Below are 17,442 nucleotides of genomic sequence, written 5' to 3' on the forward strand. Positions count from 1 at the left end.
CTGCTGTGGTCCCCTTCTTACACTCCTTTAAAGTGGCTCGTCCCTTCGCAAAGGCGCTCTCGCTAAGGTGAGTGCCGAATGGCTGAGTGCCGTTGGCCCCTCCCCTTTTAAGGGGGAGCTTTGATGTCTGATGTCAGGGGTGGGCGGAGCTAATTCTCACCAATTCCCCTAGTCTCCTGCCTCTTCTCTTCCCTTCCCAAGTTCTGAATTGACTCCCTTTCCTTTTGCCTTCTAATTTCTCCCTCTGTACTGCTCTCCTTCTTACCTTGCCAAGCTTCAATGTGCTCCGGTCGTTGGCCCCTCCCCTTTTAAGGGGGAGCTTCAATGTCTGATGTCAGGGGTGGGCGGAGCTAACTCTTGCTGATTCCCCTAGTCTTCTGCCTCTTCTCTTCCCTTCCCTTCTCTCTCAATAGATTGAATCTAATTTTTTTTCCTGAATTAGGCCGCACTAGTTACTACTGTAGTAACAGTAACAAGAGTAGCTTGAAAAATACATGTGTATGGCATCTGCTTATACTTCCAAAATTATAGCTGAAGTGACCTGCTTTTTGATAGAATATGAAAAAGAATTCAAAGTGTTAGGTATTTGGCACATATGATGTGAGAGCTAGCTATCCAGGCTTGAGTGAAACAATAGTCCAGCAGTTCTGTGTTGGCAGGAGGAAACATGGTTGTTCCATTGTAGGAAATAAGGCAAAAACTTTTTAAACAAATATGTGTACTTTGCATTGTGGAACCTTTTTAGGAACAAAAAGGGCCATAGTTATAAAATCTGCTGCTCTTTAAATGTAAATATAAAGGCTTGTAAATTACTACTATTTATCATTTCTATAGTGCTGAAAGGCATAAGCTGTGCTGATATGTTAAATTTTGATTTGGAAAGTGTAATTCAAAATGCATTAAAGTAGTTCACTGATCTATATATACTTGACACTTGCAGCATGAAAACTGATATAATCAATTTCTTCTGTCTTGAGGAGAGTGTGGTGGTGTAGTGGTTAGAGCTACAGCCTCAGCACTCTGAGGTGGTGTGTTCAAACCCTGCACTGCTCCTTGTGACCCTGGGCAAGCCACCTAATCCTCTACTGCCCCAGGTATATTAGATTGCGAGCCCACTGGGACAGATGAGGGGGAGGGAAATGCTTTTGAAGTACCTTTATGTAAACCGCTTTTGAGTGTGGTAAAACTACAAAAAAAGGGGTATAGAAGTCCCAATCCCTTTTCCTTTCTACAACATGTCGTCATACCCTTTTGATTCAATATTTAGTGGAAGCCCCTTTTGTAGCAATAACTTATGAATCCAGAATAAGACTCCTACCCTGGGAGAATTGATTGTGTAGAATTCTATACCTAGTTTGTGAGTGATTTTTGCATGGTTTCCCAAGATTTTTCCTTGTGTGCCCCCAACTCTACCTCCAGCACCAATCAGCCAAAGAAAAAGAGTGACTTAGTCTCCACTGCTGTCTGGATCCCTGTGAACTGTAGGTGCTATGCAGCATCTAACTTAACAGGAGAAAGCTGTCAATCAGTAAACCAAAATCCATTTGCAGCTCAAAGTACTCTGTACCAGTTTTCTGTCAAGTGTGTATGTGTGGTGGGGGTGGGGGAAGTCACATAGGCCATCCAGATAGGGAAAATCAAGTGAAATGTATTATTGTAGGACCTGACGCAGGCTGTTTTGAGTGTGAAAATGCCTACCTCAGGGGTCTGTTGAAGTCTGTTCCAAAACACTTCTAAAATCAAAGCACTTGCTTTGATTTGCATTCCCAACGGTTTGGAGTTGCCATTGTAAGGACTGGCTCCAAAAGGGTCCCATGGCAATAAATTTTACTGGATTTTCCCATATCTAGATGATCAGTCTTGCTTTTTTCTCTGTTATTCTTTGATGTGCTCTCACCCTATTTTACACTTTCCTCCTCAAAAATATGTAACGGAAGACATCAGAATTATAGCATTCCACTAACCCAGTTGCATAAAGTGCCATGGGTAGGAGCTGCACCAGTCATTGGTCATTACAAAAAAAACAAAACTCTACTACTTTATAAATTCAAGCTTGAAAATTCCAAATCCAAATTTTTCATAATCCAAGCAAAAGCTAGAAATACGTCACTTGAGAGAAGACTAAATCCCCATATCACTTGGTCAAATTCTATTGCAATCATTAATTCAGAGTATTTTATTGCAAATTTTTCCCTGTAATTTTTCAACAATATTCATGTAGCACCAACAAAATTGGTTTAGAATTTCTCAAGTGGTCCTGTTTCACTAAGTAGCTGCTTCAGGGGAAAAATCACTCACTTCAGAATATGCTTTCAGAATGACTGTAATAAACTAGACATCAATTTTCAAAGAATATAGCATACTATAGCTCAGTGTGTCTCAAACATTGTTAGCTCCAGCATTTTTCATGGCATACTAAACGGAGCAAATGTTTTTCGCAGCACATTATAATTGAAACTAAAATTGCAAAACAAAAAATTATAATTTTTTTTTTAAATTAACCTTTTGTAATCCGCCTTGAACCGCAAGGTAATGGCGGAATAGAAATCCCTAATGTAATGTAATAATTTGATTGCTATTTAGTTACTGCCTGTTTTACAAAGCTGCGCGGCAACAGCCCCGAAGCCCTTGAAATCTGTATGGGCTTCAGGGCCATTACCGCGCAAACAGGCCCTTAAAGTTCTTTAAGCTATGTATGGGTAAACTAAAGCAGATTGATTAGCAGTTCTATTCTATCTGATGGATGTGCTTGTTTTTGTGTACAAATTAACTCAAAATGTGGCTCAGTGGTCAACAAGCAGACATGAATTTCATCATCCACCATCTGCAGTCGTTCTCTCTTTTTCAATTTAATTTCTCTCAGAGCTGAAAATCCAAGTTAAGATCCAAATGGTAACAAAACCTCGATTGCTTTGTTGGTCAATAAAAAATAAAACTAAATTACTTGCTGTTTAGTTTTCAAGGACCGATCACGTCAAAGAATGATGCTTGTCTGGGCGGTTATATCCTTATACACACAGGTGCCCATAACATTAACAGACTCTTGCATACGTGACATACATGTCGTCTCTTCTAGTGAAAGGAATTTTTTAAAAATAAAGTAAAATTCTGGAATCTCTTGTGGTGCACAATCTCTTGGAGGCACACTACTGTGCACTGGCATACAGTTTGAGACACTGCTATAGCTCCTCCCATCAGTGTCATACTTGCATTGCTGATGTTATCTTCAAATTCATTCTGGTTGTACTGTCAGAAGGCATTCCACTCTATACTTCCATTCAAGACACGGTTCCTTTTTTTTTTTTTTTCAATTTTAAAAATTCCATTGCTGCTTCTGTCACAAAAGCCACCAAATGTGTCCCCCCCCCCCCCCATGGCGCAAATTCAGTAATCAAAGGTGAGATGGCTGAAGGGGATGGAATCTGATCAGCTACTCTCATCCTGTGTGATCGGGGCTGGAGAAAGGGCAAGCTACAGGTGATTGGGATGTGCCAGATGAGTTTGAGCTATGGGGTTGTCCTGGGGGAATTTGAAAGTACAGTGTGGGTGAAGGTGTGCTTGAAGAGACATGAACGCCAATGAGTTATGTGCTCAAAACAGGGTTTGTGAGAGTACCATGTACCTGATTGACACACCTCCACCTCCCCCATAAAAAAAAAGGAAAGGAATGAAGAGAACTGAGGTTCAAAAAAATCAGACATGTCCAGTGTGGAGGAGAAGCAGAAAAATCTGAGGGGTATAAGGCCCGGGGTAGGGAGGAGTCAGACCTTTGTATGATAAAATATTTTGAGCAGAATTTCTCCAGGAGTGGTAACATAATGTAGTGGATGACAACAGGTAGACCTCCATAATCCATCCAGTCTGCTCAACAAACTATATTGCATCATATCGTGTTTTATGAGTTTAATGTTTGCATATCTGATCTTGATCTGTTCTTGCAATTTTCATGGCATAAACCTTAGTCTGCCTGGTATTGGTCTTATTCACAACTACCGTATTTTCACGCATATAATACGCGCGTTATACATGATTTTACAAACCGTGCATAACCATGCGCGTTATACGTGTGAGCGCGTTGTACAAATTTTTTTTTCATTCTGATCCGGCATTCCCCCTGCGAACTAGCATCCCCCCCCCCTCCCCTGCGATCCTACATCCCCCCCCCAGCACCGCAAAGACAACTCTTACCCGATTGGGCACCAGCACCAATGCACAGGATGTGCCAGTGCCAGTGCCCGAAGATCCTCCCTCGTTGGATTGGGCTGGGCGGTGCGAGAGAGATCCTCCTTTTTCCTGTGCCGGGCTGGACTAGGCTTTGAGCATTTGCACATGCTCAAAGCCTTCTGGTCTCGCTCTCTCCGAATCTCGGAGAGAGCGAGACCAGAAGGCTTTGAGCATGCGCAAATGCTCAAAGCCTAGTCCAGCCCGGCACAGGAAGAAGGAGGATCTCTCTCGCACCGCCCAGCCCAGCCCAGCCCAACCCAAAGAGGGAGGATCTTCGGGCACTGGTACTGGCACATCCTGTGCATTGGTGCCGGTGCCCAATCGGGTAAGAGTTGTCTTTGCAGTGCTGGGGGGGATGTAGGATCGCGGGGGAGGGGGGGTGACGAGCGGGGGGGGGAGGATGCTGCTTCGGAGTAGGCGGGAGGAGGTTTTAGCATGCACGGTGTACGCGTGCGCGCGCTATATTAAAATTTTATTACATAAATGTCTGTTCCCCGTGCGCTATACCCGTGTGCGCGTTTTACACAGGTGTGCGGTATATGAGTGAAAATACGGTACTAGAATTGAAGTCGAAGCCCACTCTATCTAAATCTGCCTTGCCATAATTGGAGCACAGTCCATAGAAATCTGCTTGGCTCTGGCCTTATTTTCCAATTACTGTATCAGTTTTGTTTTGAAGCCATTCTTTTTCTGTCTAGGAATCCAATTTGGTATGAGCATTTTTCCCCCATTCTTGGTAGAATAGTTTCAAAGGACTGCAGTCTACAAGTCTTGCCACAAAAGTTCTGTTGGTTGAGGTCTCAGCTTTGAATGGAATATTTTGAGAACATGTCATTTCTTGCTGAGCCACTCAGTAGTTTTTTGCTTTGCACTTAAAAGATAATTATCTTTCTAAGTGAAATCTTCCCAGTCCCAGGTCTGTGGCAAACTGGAACAGATCTTTTCAGGGTCTCTGTACTTTACACCATCCATCTTTTCGCCTCTACACAAGCTTCCCTGTTCTGCTGCTGCAAAATATCTCACAGCAAAATGCTGTATCACTATGCTTTACTGTAGGGATAACATTAGCAAGCTTGAAGGTATAACTTTTGTCGCCCCAATCTAGAGTTAATCAAAAAAACATTTTATTTCAGTTTAGTTTGCTCAAGACAAAGATAAGGTTAATAATGCATTTTCCTTTTTATTTACAGAAAACAGCACCCTCAAGACCATCAATCCAATTTCAAGGACTCCAAGGAGTAAGTAGTATTTAAAGATTGCAAGCTAACTTCTTAAACGGAGTCTAGCGTGTACATATAGAACCCTATACCTGTACTTTAACCTTTGACTCTATATAATTTATTGAACTCTTCAGAGGAACAAATGAGTGCTTATTTTGAACAGGCAGGAGGATAACTTTTGGTCTTGTACCAAAATTACTTCTAGGAGAACTTTGAAATTTTGAGTGCAATACTCTGTATTCCTGGTAATTTTGTAAAATTCTCCACTCATAATGGTCTTGCTCTTCCTACCTCTAGTATAACACCGCCTGTAGGAATTAGTTCTGCCCATCCCTGTTTTTACCACATGCTTCATACACATGCCCATAACTCTTTGCAGTTCTTCCTTCCCTGTTGATTAGCACAAGAAAGCATCCTCTGCCTCCTGTCTGATGGATGAATTTAAATGTGGGACAGGACAATGCATTCCCATGATTCAAATTTAGTATTTTTGGTTTGTAAGTCAGTGTTTCTCAACTTGGTCCTGGAGTACCTCCCTTGCCAGTCTGATTTTCAAGATATCCACAATGGTTATGCATGAAATAAATTTGCATATAATGGAGGCAGGGTATGCAAATCAAGTTTATGCAAATTCAATGTGGATATCCTGAAAACCTGACTGGCATGGGGGTTACTCCAGGACTGAGTTGAGAAACACTGGTCTAAGTCATATGGCATATATGGACAGACTTAAAGATCTCAATATAATTTTGGAGGAAAGGAAGGAAAGGGGATATATAATAGATGTTTAAATACTTATGTGGTATAAATGCACATGAGGCGAATCTTTCAGTTGAAAGGAAACTCTAGAGAGGGCTTAGAATGAGATTGAGAGAGGCTCGAGAGTAATCTAAGGAAATAATTTTGCAAAAATGGTGGTATATGTGTGGAATAATCTCTCCATGTAGAAGTGGTGGAGACGGAATGTGTCTGAATTCAAAAAAGTGTTGTGTAAGCATGTGGGAATTCTTAGGGGAGAGGAGGAGATAGTGGATGCTGCAGATGGGCTATACGCCTTATAATGACCACACACCATCAACCACTCTTTCGATGAAGAAGTACTTCCTGGTGTCGCCATGAAATTTCCCGCCCTTGAGTTTGAGCGGATGCCCTCTTGTGGCCGAGGGTCCTTTGAGAAAGAAAATATTATCTTCCACCTTGACACGTCCGGTGACTTATTTAAATGTCTCAATCATGTCTCCCCTCTCCCTACGTTCTTCGAGAGTGTAGAGCTGCAATTTGTTCAGACTACTTCAACTGAAATTATGAAGTTGATAGAGGAAACTAGAACTTGCAGGAATGCGTGTAAATAGATTATGTTCTTGTAGTTGAAATGGCCAGCCTCCCTGGGAGGTATTTAGCTTCAATAGTAAACCTAGTTTATATATATGTATATACATAGGACGATTGATTTTGGTAAATGTGTGCATATAAGTAGGATGATCAATGTGCCAGTAGTAATAACAATGTATTGTAACACCACCACAGAGCTCCGTGTATTTCAGTATAGAGCCCATGTATTGTAACGCCTCGCAGAAGCTCTTTGTAACTCTATGATAACATTTCTACAGAAGCTCATGTAAACTGCTCTGAATTGACTCCAAAGTCTTTAGTAGCAGTATAGAAGCTATTAACAAACATAATTAAAACTTATCCTTATTTCATGATTAACGGACAATAGTTAATCTTCTATCTTTAGATAAGATTTTTTCCTCAAAGCATTTTATGTAAAAAAAAATTTTTTTAATCCATTTTAAATCATTGATTTTTATCCATCCTGGTTGAAATTAATATTCAAAACTTATGAATGCTATTTAAACAAGATATTCCTTTTAGTGTTGATTTTGATGTAAATGGAAATACTTGCTTTCAGATTTTGTAATTTGTAAGGGATTTGCAGATGTTTACTGACATGTATATTGTAACATACAAACAAATGCAAGCCATTTAAACTATATACTTCGGGGAAAAGGGTTTTTTTTTGGATCATAAAAAGTTATTTTTCAAATTTTAAACACACATAGAAGTATATCAATTTATACACAAATTAATGCAGTGTAAGTAACATCCTGTTCAAGCTGTTAATATGGACGCTCTGATTTAAAGAAAAATTTTCCCAAATAATAAATTTACTAGGGGTTGAAGTATCATATAGGTAGAGGTTTAACAGCTCAGTACATAGAACCTCTTATAAACATAGATGTTATTTCAGGTCCTTATCCTGTATATATCGGTCATCATATAATTTTATCTCAAACCCCATCCCACCCTTCTGTATTTGTGTCTAACTAAAAAGTTATTTAGAGTGTATCAGAAGAAACAGCAACACTTAGATGGCTGTATGCCACTTCCAACATTGGTGAGTGTCTCAAACACTCGACGCTCCATTTTACAAGGAGCGTTTCAGCCACAGAAGAGCCTTCCTCAGGGGACAATAGAATTGTTGCTGAACTGAATGTAAACCACTTAGGATATAAGTGATATATAAATAATAAAATTAATAAATAAAATAAACTGTTCTCCTTGGAGTGCCCTAAAACAGATGCACGTGTCCTTCTCCCTAATGCTCAGTCACTTTGATCATTAGATTCATCCTATATCCTCTGACTTGGTAATCAGGCAGTGTGCAAGAGGTGTCGAGAGAGAGGCCTTCCTCATGCGTGGCACTGTGTTTTATTAATTTACTTTTACAAATGTGTACACTCATTCAAGATGGTGGACTGAAAAAGAAATGTATTCCTTTCACCCCAGTGTGCATTAAAATTAGTGCCTTTGCTGGCAGGGATGTCAAAGCCCCATGAACCAAAGAAATTTCCCGCTGGCATTCCTGGACTCCCAGTATCAGCATCTGAAAGCAACCTGACTTTTGGGTTACTACAGCAGTGCTAGGAAGAGGGGAGCAGCTCAGCAGGGTATTCCTTTGACTGAGAGAGCTTTGGCATCCCCCAGCCAATGGGTTCAGTGCATGTTTGGAGAAATATAACTATGCAGATTGACTGCTAAAACCAGGAGAAGAACCCCATCGGATTACACAGATGAGGAAGATACCAAGGATCATATAAAACAGGACTGAACTTTGAACACAACCAAAGTCGAGGCCTTCAGGCCTGCAACCTTTTATTCCTCCTTAGAATAATTTGTGTCTGAATAATTCATCTGCAATCTAGTCACCCATTTTGTACAAGGAAATGAGAATTTTTTTCCACAATACTTGACATTATATGATTTCTGCTGCCAAACATTTTCTTCTTTTTGCAGTTGTCAAGTTAGGTTTCATTAAGAGATCTAGGGATAAAATCCAGGGAAAAAATGAAATGCATATTCAAATCTTTATATTTTAACCCCCACCCCTCCCCCAGTTCTGTTCCCTTACCTGATTGCTTGAATGCCTGCTTTCCTGCCAGGTTCTCTGTCTCCCTGCTGCAATGCTTACACAGATCTTCTTGCCACGAAGCTTTGCTGGATCTTTCTTTCCTGCAGCAAGAGAGCCGTGTGAATTGCTCTGATTAAATTGCTACTTCTCTGTGGTGACTAATCACCACAAGGTTGAACTGCACTGGAAGTTTGTTAGGTTTGCTTTGCCTTGCAAGACTTGATACCGCAGGACCAGCTTCAACTTCGTCATTGTGTATCTCAGGCTCCCGGCAAGATCAGTCGAAGCATTCTGTGGGCAAAAAACTGAGGTTGGCACTGATTTCTGGGCCGTGGGATGGACAAGCCTGGTTTAGAGCACTTTCCAAGTGTGGCAACATGACATGCAGCTGTTCTAGGAGGGAACAGACTGGACCTGCCAGGGGGGAAAAATACCCTAAACATGTCTTGATCAGGAGTACCAATTAAAGATAATGTCTAATAGATTTTACTTTGTGGGTTGCAATAATTATGGGGTTAATACCACTTCTAATGCTCTGCAAATAACTCAAAAGGGTGTTGGTAGATCTTTGATTCAGTCTTTTAAATTGATTGATTGATTGTGCAGACTTTAATTCTGAATACTTTAGACTATTGTAATGTTATTTATCTAGGTTATTATCAAAGAATCAGGAAGATGCAAATCATCCAAAATATGGCTGTGCGTCTAATTTTCAATTAAAAAAAAAAATCAGAGCATGTAACACCATACTATTGAATTGGCTCCCAGTAGAACAGTGGTCTCAAACTTGCGGCCCGCAAGCTACTATTTTTAGGTCCTCGATATTATAAAGAATGATTCTTTATGGAAAACTTGTACCTTAAGTGTCCGGCGGTCACATTCTGGAACGTTGCCCGCCTCACTGCTGTAACCTCACGTAAACGCTTTCCTGCGTCTGTACACGATTATCTCTCCACTCCACCTCGCAATCACGTACAGACGCAGGAAAACACTTGCATGAGGTTAACAGCAGTGAGGCGAGCAACATTCCAGAATGTAAGGTAACGATTGGAGGCAGTTCAGCTTGTGTGTGTGTCCGGTGCTGGAGGAGGTGAGAGCTGAAGGCAGTTGCGGATTTGACCGCCAGACACTTTAGGCACAAGTTTTCCATAAAGAATCATTCTTTATAATGCCGAAGGCCTCAAAATAGTTGGTTCAAAATCTTGTCTCTTGCAGTTGATACTTTGATAGTTTTTCACTTTCTGCATGTTGCACTGCTTTCAGCTGTGTATAGCTGAAATTATCAGAAGCAATTAAGGAAAGATTTATAAACTATAGTTTATGAATATTTCCTTAATTGCTTCTGATAATTTCAGATAATCCACATTTTGGATTTGTAGGTACTTACCTCATGCAAAGTTATCATTTCTTTAATAAGACATTATTTTTTTCTGCGGTCCTCCAAGTACCTACAAATCCAAAATGTAACCCTGCAAAGAGTTTGAGACCACTGCAGTATCTGAAATTATCAGAAGCAATTAAGGAAATATTCATAAACTATAGATACTTGAAAGGAAATATAACAATCCAATAAGAAAAACAAGTACTAATTATAAAAAAAATAATAACACATAGTGGCTATGACTAAAGTCCACAATTTGAGAAGAGAGGGAATCAATCACTTCCAAGGGTAGTTGGATTCAAGGAAATAAAACTAAATGATTAATCAAATCAACAGAGTGCAGTTGGAGTTATTTAACTAATGGCCTGCTTGGCTGATTCCATGGAGATGTCTGGAATTCTTGTGATTACTTTACCTTCAAGGAAAAACTGCAATTGATCGGGTTCATAAAAAATATATCTATTACTCTGATAAGTAATACAACATTTACAGGGGAAATGTAATTGAAAGGTTGCCCCTAGACTCAAAACAGACTGACGACAAGCCAAAAACTTCTTACGTCTGGCTTGTGTCCACTTAGATACATCAGGAAATATAGAAATTTTGAATCCATGAAATTCCACCTTATCAGTCCTATAGAATAGACGAAGAATTGCTTCTTTATCTTGAAGAAAGACAAAAGTTACCAATAAAGTAGTTCTAGCCACTGTTTCTTCTTGAGATGTCTCCAGCATACCAGTGAGATCAGTTCTCCTGGTACTGCGTTCCCTTTGTCTTTATCCTCCTTTGGTAAATTTAAGTAATATATCTTTTGTAATGGTGGCATATTATTTTCAGGAAATTTCAAAACTGTGTTTAAAAAGGACTGAAATAAATCCCTAGGAGATTGAAACTTGAAAATAGGAAAGTTTAAAAGTCTCAAGTTCAGATTCCTATTAGCATTTTACAAATTTTCAATTTTCCTAGCAAGTAAAGCTTTCTCCTTAAGTTGTAAATTAGTAGTAATCTTCCCATCTGCCACAGATTTCTCCAATTTGTCCATTCTAAGAGACTGTTGCTGGAATTTCTCTTCAAAAGTTTTAAATTTACTATCAGAATTTTGTGTGGAAAGAACAAACTGGGAGCATACCTTATGTAAAGTCTCCAAAGTGCTCCATAATGCCTCCATGTCTACCACTGCTGGTTTAATCAGGGAAGCAGGGATAGCTATTCCGGGGGACTCCACTATGGGTTCCATCTCCACCTTCCCCGCTTCCCGCTGACATTCAGGTCCTCCGACTTCCAATGCTGACTGTAAAGGAGTCAGCAAGCTATGGTTCCCATCCGGAGTCAGGGGTGAGACCTGCAGCGCCGCCGGAGACATCAATTCTGGCGCTTCCTGACACAGGACTTACTACTGCTGGAAAGATGGTCAACGACTTGGCAGTTGGGCTTCAATGCTAAAAAATGCAAGGTAATGCACCTGGGTAAGAGAAACCCGCTCAGAACTTATACACTAAATGGAGAGACCTTGGTTAGGACCAAGGAAGAACGTGATCTAGGAGTGATTATTAGTGATGACATGAAGGCTGCCAATCAAGTGGAGAAGGCTTCCTCCAGGGCAAGACAAATGATGGGTTGTATCCGCAGAGGTTTTGTCAGCAGGCGACCTGAAGTCATTATGCCATTGTACAGATCCATGGTGAGGCCTCACTTGGAGTACTGTGTTCAATTCTGGAGACCACACTACCGTAAAGACATGCTGAGGATCGAGTCGGTTCAGCGAATGGCCACCAGGATGGTCTCGGGGCTAAAGGATCTAACGTATGAAGAAAGACTAAAGAAGTTGCGACTGTACTCACTTGAGGAACGAAGAGAAAGGGGAGACATGATTGAAACGTTTAAGTACATCACGGGTCGCATTGAGTCGGAAGATGATATCTTCTGTCTTATGGGTCCCTCGACCACCAGAGGGCATCCGCTGAAGATCAGAGGAGGGAAGTTTCAAGGAGACTCCAGAAAGTACTTCTTCACCGAAAGAGTGGTGGATCAGTGGAACAAACTCCCACTGCAGGTTGTTGAAGCCAGCAGCGTGAAGGATTTTAAGAGTAAATGGGATGCTCACGTGGGATCTTTAAGGGAGTAAATTCGAGAGCGAATACTTTGGAATGGGCAGACTTGGTGGGCTATAGCCCTTTTCTGCCACCATGTTTCTATGTTTCTATGTTTCTATCTGAGGGCGTCCCTGACATCATCCCGGGATGCGGAAGAACTCCAGGCCCAAATGGGCTAAGCGAGACGTCACCTTCCAAGACCGAGGTCTGCCCTCCTCAGTCAGCGGATGCGCCCACTCCAACTGGAACAGCATAAGATGTTATTGCCGCTTGCCGAGTCAATGAAGTGGAAGAGGAAGCAGGAAGCACGCTCCTCTGCTTACTCCTGTGCTTGGGCATAGCAGGTAAATCTCTAAGGAAAAAAGTTGAAAAATTGCTGAACGGAGCAAGAGCCACTTGATCGCTCGACTCACTCTGACGCCATCTTGATCTTAAATTCTTTTTACCAGGCCTTTAGAAGATCATTAAAAATGTATCTGTTTAATAAATATGTATAATTTCTTAATGTTACATTTTAAATATAATGTACTATTTGTGGTGTAAATTCGCTGTTTTTACAGTTCTTACCTCTTATTGTAAACCTCATTGAACTGTGAGGTATTGCAGTATATACATTTATTATTGATGTCAAAATTTTAATATGCCAAAACAGGATGCAAATGATATGACAATATTGCAATTTGAACTCCCTGCAAGGTTTGAAGTAGAGAATGACACAGGGACAAATTTTTCCCTGTCCCCATGGGAACTAATTTTCCCATCCTGTCCCCGCAAGTTCTTTTCCTGTCTTTGCCCCATTCCTGCAAGCTCTGTCTTCATCTGCACAAGCCTCAAACACTTTTAAATCATGTGTTCGAGGCTCATGTGGTTAAGGCAGAACTTACAGGAATGGGACAGGGATAGCGACAAAACTTGTGGAGACGGGGAAATTGAGCTCCTGCGGGGATAGGGACAAATTTGTCCCTGTGTCATTCTCTAGTCTTCAGTGTTAAGATTATATGCTAGCGAGGTTAACGCCTGTGACGTTTCATCACACGTAACTCCCACGCTGGCCTAAAAACTACCGCCTGCTCAAGGGAGGCGGTAGCGGCTACTGTGGCTGGCGGTTTAGCGCGTGATATTATGCGCGTTAAACCGCTAGCGCGGCTTGATAAAAGGAGCCATTAGTACATAGCACTAAGGTCCAAGAATGTATCGTGCTTAAATGTACCCTGTTGGGTTATTAAGAAACTCTCAATTCTGAAAATAGGAAATGTTTCCGATATGAGTTTTGAATACTGAGGATCAGCTTCACACACACATACAGTATATTTTTGGTACATTCAGTTAAGAGAATTTTAAAGTGAATTTTGCCATCTTCCTTGAGTTTTGTAAGAGAGAATCATTTTTAGTACTTGGTTGTTGTCATTCTTTCAATATTGGGTTATTTATTTGTGAAAATTCTCTAGTCTGAAGCATAGAAAGATCAGGTAAATGTAAAATCACTAGTGAAGTAATATGGAATTTGGTTTTTATAGATTAGTGGCTGTGACACTGGCTTGGGTATGAAGATTTAAAGAAATAGGTATGCACCATTTATCCACTTGAAAATGAGCTTCTAATGACAAATTGGGTTAATTTCAAGTTAGCTGATATTTAGGGCAAACCTGATTAACAGGTTTAATGCAAACCAAGATGAGTAATGGATTTAATAGGAACAAAAGCTCTGTATATTTGTAGAATTTGTATATTTGTAGAACAGAAGGAGGGAAGGGAGAAGGTGTATTGCTGGACAGGGGAAGCAGGGAAGGGAGAAGAGGTGCTGCTGGACCTGGCAGAAAGGGAGGGAAAGGAAAGGTGCTACACTGAAGGGGAGGTGAGATGGTGCATGGGGAGAGAGCATGTTCGGGGGTGGGAAGGAAGTTTGCCACTCAAGGGAAGAGGCAAGGACACAGAGAGAAAGCGTGCAGGAGGCAGAAAGTATTGGACTCGTGGAGAGGGTGTGATGGATGGGGAGGTAGAAAGGAGGGAAGGAGAAATGTTACACTGGGGAAGGAGGGAGAAATGCTGGATTAAAGGGTAGTTGAGAAAAGGAGAGATGGTGGATCTGGGGATGGTAGGGCCCATCAGATGTGTGGATGGAGATGAAAAAAGGAAAGATGCCAGACCTCCAGGGAAGGGAAATGGAAGGGGAGGACAGAGATAGAAGATAGATAGTTAGCACGGAGAAAGGAGGAGACCCTGGCAAGCGAGTTAGCAGAAGACAATCCAAACTTGGGACCAACAAGATTTGAATGACCAGACAACAATAGGTAGAAAAATATTTTTTTTTTCTGTTGTGTTTGCAATATGTCTGATTTGAAATGTGTATTCTGCTAGAGCTGGTGTTAGACCGCAAACGTGAGCTAGGATTTAATAGAGAGAGGAAGAGTCTTTTTTTTATTTATTTTGTTTACACTACAGCGCCAGTGTGGATAGGAGAGGGTGAAGAGGCTATAAAATAAACCCACCAGGATGTTTGAAAAAAACACCCACTTGGGCAGGAAAATCGAATCGAAAATTAGATTCAGTAGGCTGAATCAAAATTTTTTTTTCCTGAATCGGGCAGCACTACTCCATGGTACATAACTTAAAAAAAAAAAAGCAAGTTACCCCTCAATGTTTATAGCCTCTGTAAATCCACTTTTTGGTACTTTTTGTTCAGCAGATCACTAAATCAGAAGTTGCAGTGCCAGTTTAGCCAGTATTGACACAATCCTCCATTCTCAGCATCCTAGACTACTGCAACATCATTTATCTGGCCTCCACGAAGAAAACCATCAGGAGACTGAAACTTATCCAGAACACCGCCGTTCGCCTTATATTTGGCTTAAACAAATGGGACCACATCACCCCTTTTTACCACAAACTACATTGGCTACCCCTTGAATCTAGAATCATAAGAACATAAGCAATGCCTCTGCTGGGTCAGACCTGAGGTCCATCTTGCCCAGCAGTCCGCTCACGCGGCGGCCCAACAGGTCCAGGACCTGAGCAGTAATCCTCTATTTATACCCTTCTATTCCCTTTTCCAGCAGGAAAATGTCCAATCCTCTCTTAAATCCCAGTACTGTATTCTGCCCTATAACGTCCTCTGGAAGCGCATTCCAAGTGTCCACCACACGTTGGGTAAAGAAGAACTTCCTGGCATTTGTATTGAATCTGTCCCCTTTCAACTTTTCCGAATGGCCTCTTATTCTTTTATTTTTTTAAAGTTTGAAGAATCTGTCCCTCTCTACTCTCTCTATGCCCCTCATGATCTTATAAGTCTGTAGGTTAAGGAAGACCACCAATGCCAGTCAAAATGGGGCCTTTGAATAAGTATATATGCACATGCCTTCCTTCCACTCTTCTCTCATGTTGATTTTACTGTTAGACTAGAAACTTGCAGACATAAAAAGATCAAGAGATGTCCCAACCAAACATCCAATCTAGTAAAAAAAAAAAAAGGGACAGATAGATTATTTCATTTCTGAGCCGAGTCAAACACTAGCTGAAAACCACATACATAAGGAGACCCAGCATGGCCAGTGTTTCAGCAAGTACATGCATTCCTCAGGGGTTTAATGGCATGCTGGAGAGAAGAAGAAAAACCTATTCAAGTTTGCGTGTTTCTGCTACAAAACTGTCTTTGGGCTATCTCCGAGCTACCTCACCCCTCATTTCATCCTGAACTGCAACAAAAAGAACTCCCGCAGAATCAATCTTTTCGCCTTCCCCTCCCTAAAACTATGTCACCTCAAAAGGTTCTTCGACAGAACCTTCGCCTTCCAGGCAGCCAAACAGAACACTTGGCTAGCCCAAATTCTGCTCAAGGCCTACACCTACCTTGATTTTCTGAAAAACACTCAAAACTCATTTATTCCACGCTCAATATCCCTAATCCCCTCTCTACCATTTCTCTCCCCCCTCCCTCAAACGACCCAACTCTCCCGTTCCCCACCCCCCTCTTTTTGATCTCCCCCATCTCACTAACTCCAATGACCTACTCATTCCCCCCCCTCGCATGCTCACCTTCATCACCTCATTGCTTGTAATTATGATCAACTTTAACCATGATCAATTGTAATTTCTTGTTAATTTTGTTCCAATATCTTCTTTACTTGTAAATATAGTTTATTGTAATTTCTTATTAAGTTTTGTTCAATGGATGTGAACCGCCTAGAACTCCCTGGGTATGGCCGTATACAAAATAAAGTTGTTATTATTATTCCATAAGGCATTCATATTGGATGTTTTCACTTGAACACTTCAAACTGAGGAACTGAAAATCATAGGTCCTGAATTGCTTAGTTAAAAATTAGTTTTGGTTTAATTTTGTAGTCTTGGATTTACTGTATTTCAAAACTGAATATTCAAACATTCTAAGTTTTGGTTTGTTTTTTATGATGTTATCTTTTTAGAGAAGTAGGTATATGCACAAATATTCTAAAATCCCCTTCACAACTGCCTTTTATGTACACGCCCCAGGAATGGCAGGTGTACAGGGTGGTTATGTTTCTCCCCTAGCAACTGAATAGCCCACCCGTTCTCCTTACCTATCTGTAATCCACTTTCATCCACCCTCTCTTTTTGGAAACTTTAACAACCATGCAAATAAATCAATGTCCTTGTATCTCTCTCCCTACCCCGGCTTTGTCTCTGGACCCCATTCTGAGCCAGAAATACTATTAGCACAGCTTGCTCTTCAGGCTATCAGCAGTTGAGTGCATTTTTGCCTAAGACATAAGGCTGAATGTTTCCAAAACCTGGTATATGCACATGTAACTTAATAATTTATTGGACACTTGCATCTAATCATGACCATCTAAGGAACATGCTGTACAAGACAAAGTACTGTATGACAGAACAAACAGGGAGAGAGAATTTTTTGTATACCTGCTTTCCATCTATCAGAGATAGAGCTTATATTAGGTTTTCAAACTGTTCCATAAATTTTAAATCTTTTCCTATCCAGTTTGTTACTTGAAAGATGGTTAAGTGAATTTTTGTTTTAATTCTTTCTCCATGGACAAGTAGATTATGCTATTCACAGTTGGATGGTGGTCTTTGTTGGAGTCCTGGTGCAGATGGCTTCCCAGTATTTCTAGTTCA

At 40.8% G+C, this 17,442-nt stretch overlaps 1 protein-coding gene across 7 annotated transcripts in view; it reads left to right on the forward strand.

Moving 5' to 3' along the window:
* Positions 1-17,442, forward strand: part of ELL2 (elongation factor for RNA polymerase II 2) — a 189,238-nt gene that overhangs the window by 74,629 nt on the left and 97,167 nt on the right. For all 7 annotated transcript variants that reach the window (XM_033915312.1, XM_033915405.1, XM_033915494.1 and 4 more), the window contains one exon: positions 5,415-5,462. In XM_033915312.1, the coding sequence (XP_033771203.1) occupies positions 5,415-5,462 (48 nt within the window). The remainder of the gene's footprint in view (positions 1-5,414; positions 5,463-17,442) is intronic.

Source organism: Geotrypetes seraphini, chromosome 1 (genome assembly GCF_902459505.1).
Source record: "Geotrypetes seraphini chromosome 1, aGeoSer1.1, whole genome shotgun sequence".
NCBI classification, from domain to species: domain Eukaryota; kingdom Metazoa; phylum Chordata; class Amphibia; order Gymnophiona; family Dermophiidae; genus Geotrypetes; species Geotrypetes seraphini.